The following is a 5462-nucleotide window of genomic DNA, read 5'->3' on the forward strand; positions in this document are numbered from 1 at the left end:
CACTTTTAAACTTGTGTTACAGCTCGAGGTTCTGAGAAATTGTAACAATCAGCTTTTTTATTTCAGTGTTTATATATTATATATGTGTCAAAACAACCCTATTATTTTACATAGGCCTAAAATATATATAAATATATGCAGTTCCATGGGACCATGGAACACATTATCAGGCTTCCCATACATCCTTATGGGGAAAAAAATACCTTGAAACTCAACGTCAGTTCCAGAACCAACTAATGTTGAGTTTCAAGGTACCACTGTATTAAGGAAGTTGTTGATCTCTGCTGCTAATGTTCTGCTAAATACAAAAACAAAGACTATTGATCTACAGAATTAAGAGTGAGATTTGTTGTTGAGATTGTTGAGACATGTTGTCGCTATTATTAAATGTCAGTAACCATTTGGTGTGATATTTTTTTATTCATAAACAATACAATAAATATGGATAACACAAGTAAATATAGAAGTAAACAAATATGTAAACAGATTCAGGCATTTATTCTAATAAGCCAAGATAAAGTGACGTTAGATTGTAGAATTCACTGTAACAAACAGTACAATAAGCAGATATAGCTCAGCCACATTTGTTAGAGTTTTAGAGCTTCATTATTAGGCCAGATTTACTGGCAACTAACAGCAATAACACACAATATTGACAGTAAGATACATTTATTATTGATATGTTTGTACGGGTATATGAGAGAATTAAAGTCATCCTCAGATAGGACTTTGTTTTACTCCAATTCGAACAGTGAGTCAAATATTACACTATACTACACCACACCACACTATACTATACTACACTACAGTACACAATGCTTTATTACCTGTAACAGTCATTCAGGTGCAAACTTGCTCACTGTAAACTACATCAGTGTCTTTTTACCTTTAACCTCGTCCCATGCAATATACAAGATGCCTTTTTCCTTCTTAAATGAAGTTACATGGACATGTTTACATCAACAGTAAAGTGAAAAATACATTAAAATAAAAATGTGTCATAGTTTTAAAAGCTCACAAAAACAGCTGTGAAAAACAAGAATAAACATTCTGTTGTCTGTCTACATAATCAAGCCATCACTTCCCGACAGAAACTTCCCGACTGCGAACATAAAAAGGTGAGCTGAAGATTTCATTTATGAATTAAGCACAATGAGACAAGAGGCACTGACTAAACTCAGTAATGGTCCCTTTTCTCTCTAAGCCGCATGGTTTTTCATTTTGGCACGGCTGTGACAGGTCGAGGAACAGTTTGGACTTCAGAAAGCGCCTGTACGAGTCCTTTTCCATCAGCATGAAAATTTTACTCTGGGCCTCGTCGAAACAGGTCACGTCACAATTCTCCAGGTTCTTTCGTGTCTCCTCTCTTGTCGCAGAGTCCAGGTTGACCTGAAAGGTTTAAGAACAACAGGTCATTTGATGCGACTTTACATTACCTACAAAGTTGAAATATCCAAAAATATCATCATTTGGGGGGATATGGAAATATCTTAGAATATTCATCAAGCCTTTTACCAAGTTTACTCTCTACTGGCTTTATTAAAGCAAGATTTTAATTGTTAGAAGCAAAACTATGTACTGCACTTGCATACATGCTTTAAATCAAATGTACGTAAATCCTATACATCTAGCATAAGGTATGATCTCACCTCGTTTGAGGAATCAGCTTCAACGTACTGTTCAAAGATCTGCTTGGCCTTCACATGCATCTGTGGTGCAGATGTTTTCTTGAAGTCCTCACATGCCTCCCAGAATTCAATATTTTCCTGACTGTACTCTGACTTCAAAAAAGAAGTGAATGCAGCACGTCCAACTGTTAAAAAAATGAGAAAAAAGCATTACTTCAACTTCAACTGTTGGCTTCATTTACAAAACCCAGTAACTGTTGCCTTATAAGTAAGCTCGTAATTTTAGGGCATGGATTTGGGTCTTTTTTTTATTTTTAATAATCAGAAAAATGCTCGGAAAAATACTTCAACTTTAAAATACTTAAGAAAATGTGCATTAGCCAGACATAGAAATATGTTAATACAATTTATTATTATTAAAACTTACTAATTATACAAATTACTATTACTAGCATAATTATTATTAGTAGTAATAGTAAACCTATGTTTATTGCCAGTGTAGGAAAGTTTGCTTCCAAATTAAGGCCCCATATATTATAAAGTTTTCTGTGATATAAGGTGCAGTCAAGGAGCAGTGGGTGTATATCTAACACATTTTAAACCTTTTTCTTTATCATTCATGGACTTTAGACTACTCTTGCACTAAATTAAAATATTAATGGGATTTACAATCTCTTGGTCTAGACTAATCTTCATCCCAGAAACTGTTTTTTCACCTTCCCTCATGATATCATTGTTTGAGTAGATTAGGTTTTTCCTCTAAATCTTGCTCTTTATAATTACACTCTGTCTCAGCCTATCTAGCTCAAGCCTCAGGGAAATGAAGTCGGGGTTGAAGGCCTTGAAGGACATTTATATTTAGAGGTCAGTGCTCAGACTCTGAGGAGATTCCCAGAAAAACCCTTCTTCAGCTCTGTCCCTGTGGTGCTTGACCCTTAAGGGCCTAACAGAGCAGAACACTGGGACTGCTTGGGGCCAGCAGAGGGCAAACTGTGGACACGTAACACACGTTCAGAGACGTGAGAACGTAGCCGCAAAGCTGGCCCAAGAAGAAAAGCGCACACACTTTAATTTAATATATGCACATTATATTAGTCAGAGGCATTATGGCTGTTAACACATTAATCCAGAGTTTTTTTTTTTTATTAATACTTCTGTGGCCCCTCGTTAAGCGGTTGGGCCCCTAGCTATTACTGGGGATGTTTTTTTGTTGGTTTGTTTGTTTTTCGGAATTTTTTGTTATCGTTAATTTTATTATAGTTATGGTTTGTATTACTTTTGAATAACATACTCAATAATATACTTAAATTAGCAATTTATTCAATATTATATTTAAATTAGCAAAGATTAGATTAGTATGGTTTTTGTTTTACATACTTTAGAAATATCTTAAAATTTACTTAGGTTGTACAATTTTTAATCATAGGTTTACTAAGTTTTATATACTGAAATTAGTGGTTTATTTATTTATTTACTTATTTATTCATTTCTTTAATTATGTATTTATTTATTTATTTAATTTTTTTATTATCTTTAGCCTACAATTATGTTCTTCATGGTCTGTGTCCAGGATGTGTTTTTAGAAATTAGCCCAATAAGTTTTTTATTTATTTGTTTGTTTTTAATGTATTTAATTATTTTAAATTTACTTTTACATTGTTTTTTACATTACATTTTTCATTATTTATTTTTTAAAAAATCTTTAGCCTACAATTTTTTTAAGGTCTGTGTCCAGGATGTGTTTTCAGAAATTAGCCCAATAAGTGTTTTATTTATTAGTTTTTTATTTAATTATTGTTAATTTACTTTTACATTGTTTTTTACATTACGTTACATTATTTATTTTGATGAGTTGTTCACTTTTATGTTATTTTATGCATTTACAGTGGACCCCAGGCTGTACCATTATGTTATATCAGTAAATTAACAAAAGTTAAATAGTTTAGCAAAATAACACCAATCTAATCAAAGGAAATTTGGATTTAAGGTCCAAGTCTAGTTTTGATAGCAGTCTGAAAGACCAACATCAATCCCACACTTTCCTGAGGGAATTAAAACTTACCATCATTATTAATCATGTTAGTAAAGGATGTTTTCCATTTCTCAGTATCCACAGGAACAAAGCTAAAAAAACATAGACAAATATTAGTCATCATATAGTCAGATGTGCTGTTTCAGCATTGTTTTATTATTAATCATTTAATGTGATTTCTATGAATGTACCATAAAACATTCCTGACATTATGCATAGCTTTTAAATGTATGTTGATGGCTTTCAATAGAAACAAACTCTAAAACTGTTAACCTTACACAAAACTGTTCCTATATAAATAAGTTCAGAATTTTAGGGCATGAATTCAGGTATATTTCAATTTTCAATAATCAAAAAATGCTCAATATTGTACAAGTACATTTTTTACTGTTCAAAAATCCTCAATCCATGATCAAAAATATTCCAAATAAATTATTTATAATGTAAAATCACTGTTTAATGAATTAACTGTATTTGTGTATAATGAACAAAAATATTTAAAGAAAAATAAATCAGAGGTCCAGATAAGATTGAACTCTTGTGACATTTAAAAGTACAAATCATTTCAGTCTTTCTATTCTCACCTTTTCACCATGCTGCTCTTCTCCTTTTCTTTTTCCTTTGCTGGCTTTTGCTCTTGATTGGGCTCAGCCTTCTGAAGCAGAAACCCGATCTTGTGCTTTATATCCTTTGCACTGTTGGAGAAAGTAATGTCAAATGCAGCTCAAACACAAACAAGAAATCTTACTGATACTGAGAGTCTAATACTAATGCTAATACTAACATTTTAAATTAAATGTCACATCAACGTCCCTTTTCTAACCAAATACAGATGATATAAATCAGAAGAACTGCACATATAAAGCAATCCAGTGATCTCATGAATGATGGTAATGATGGCATGAATACTGTACCTTTTCAGGCAGGTGGCAGGAAGGGCTGCGAGCCCCTTACACATGGTGCTGGTGGAAGAGAGTTAAAAATCCGAATACAGAGAGAAGTGTTTGAGTGGTCAGATCACAACAGTCTTATTAATTGTTTCCTCTTCTCTCAGCTTTATACAGCTCGGTCCCGCCTGCAGAATGACTGACCAATCAGATCAGATTCACTGGGTGTGTGTGTGTGTGTGTGTGTTTAGCCACCACAGCAAAGAAGTAAGATCTGCACGTACACACTGTAGGAATATAACTGAGAAACACAAGGAATTCTATTTTAATATATAAGTATGGTAACAATATGGGACGAATATACTATAATAATTTAAATAAAATAAATAATAAAATAATAGAAATATTATTGTTAATAGCAACATTAGCACACCATTGTTACACTTTATGTTTTAACTTAATACTGTGTGTGTGTATATATATATATATATATATATATATATAAAACAATTTTTTTTTTGACTGCTTCCATATTTAAGGGTCGCTACCATGGATTTGCTCTGCACAGTTTTTTACCTCAGATGCCCTTCCTGACGCAAAGTGCACCTCCCATTTACACAACAATGAAAACACTGGGCACAATCAGGAATTCAATCTAAACAGACGGGGCGGTCCGGGTCCTTTCTGTGCGGAGTTTGCATGTTCTCCCCGTGTCTGCATGGGTTTCCTCAGGGAGCTCCGGTTTCCTCCCACAGTTCAAAAACATGCAGTCAGGTTAATTGGAGACACTGAATTGCCCTATAGGTGAATGGGTGTGTATGTGTGTGTGTGTATGTATTTGTGTCTGCCCTGCGATGGACTGGCGCCCCATCCAGGGTGTTACTGTGTGTCTTGCACCCATTGAAAAGCTGGGAT

At 33.6% G+C, this 5462-nt stretch overlaps 1 protein-coding gene across 1 annotated transcript; it reads right to left on the reverse strand.

Annotated features, from left to right (window-relative positions):
- Nucleotides 1–410: 410 nt before the first annotated feature.
- On the reverse strand, nt 411–4671 carry rgs4 (regulator of G protein signaling 4). Its single transcript, XM_062997071.1, has 5 exons — nt 4575–4671; nt 4245–4355; nt 3691–3752; nt 1650–1813; nt 411–1389 (listed from the first exon to the last, which is right to left on the reverse strand). Exons 1-5 carry the CDS (start codon nt 4616–4618, stop codon nt 1144–1146), a joined length of 627 nt encoding a protein of 208 aa, XP_062853141.1. The 5' UTR covers nt 4619–4671; the 3' UTR covers nt 411–1143.
- Between the last annotated feature and the right edge of the window lie 791 nt (nt 4672–5462).

Source organism: Trichomycterus rosablanca, chromosome 6 (assembly GCF_030014385.1).
Source record: "Trichomycterus rosablanca isolate fTriRos1 chromosome 6, fTriRos1.hap1, whole genome shotgun sequence".
Lineage (NCBI taxonomy): Eukaryota > Metazoa > Chordata > Actinopteri > Siluriformes > Trichomycteridae > Trichomycterus > Trichomycterus rosablanca.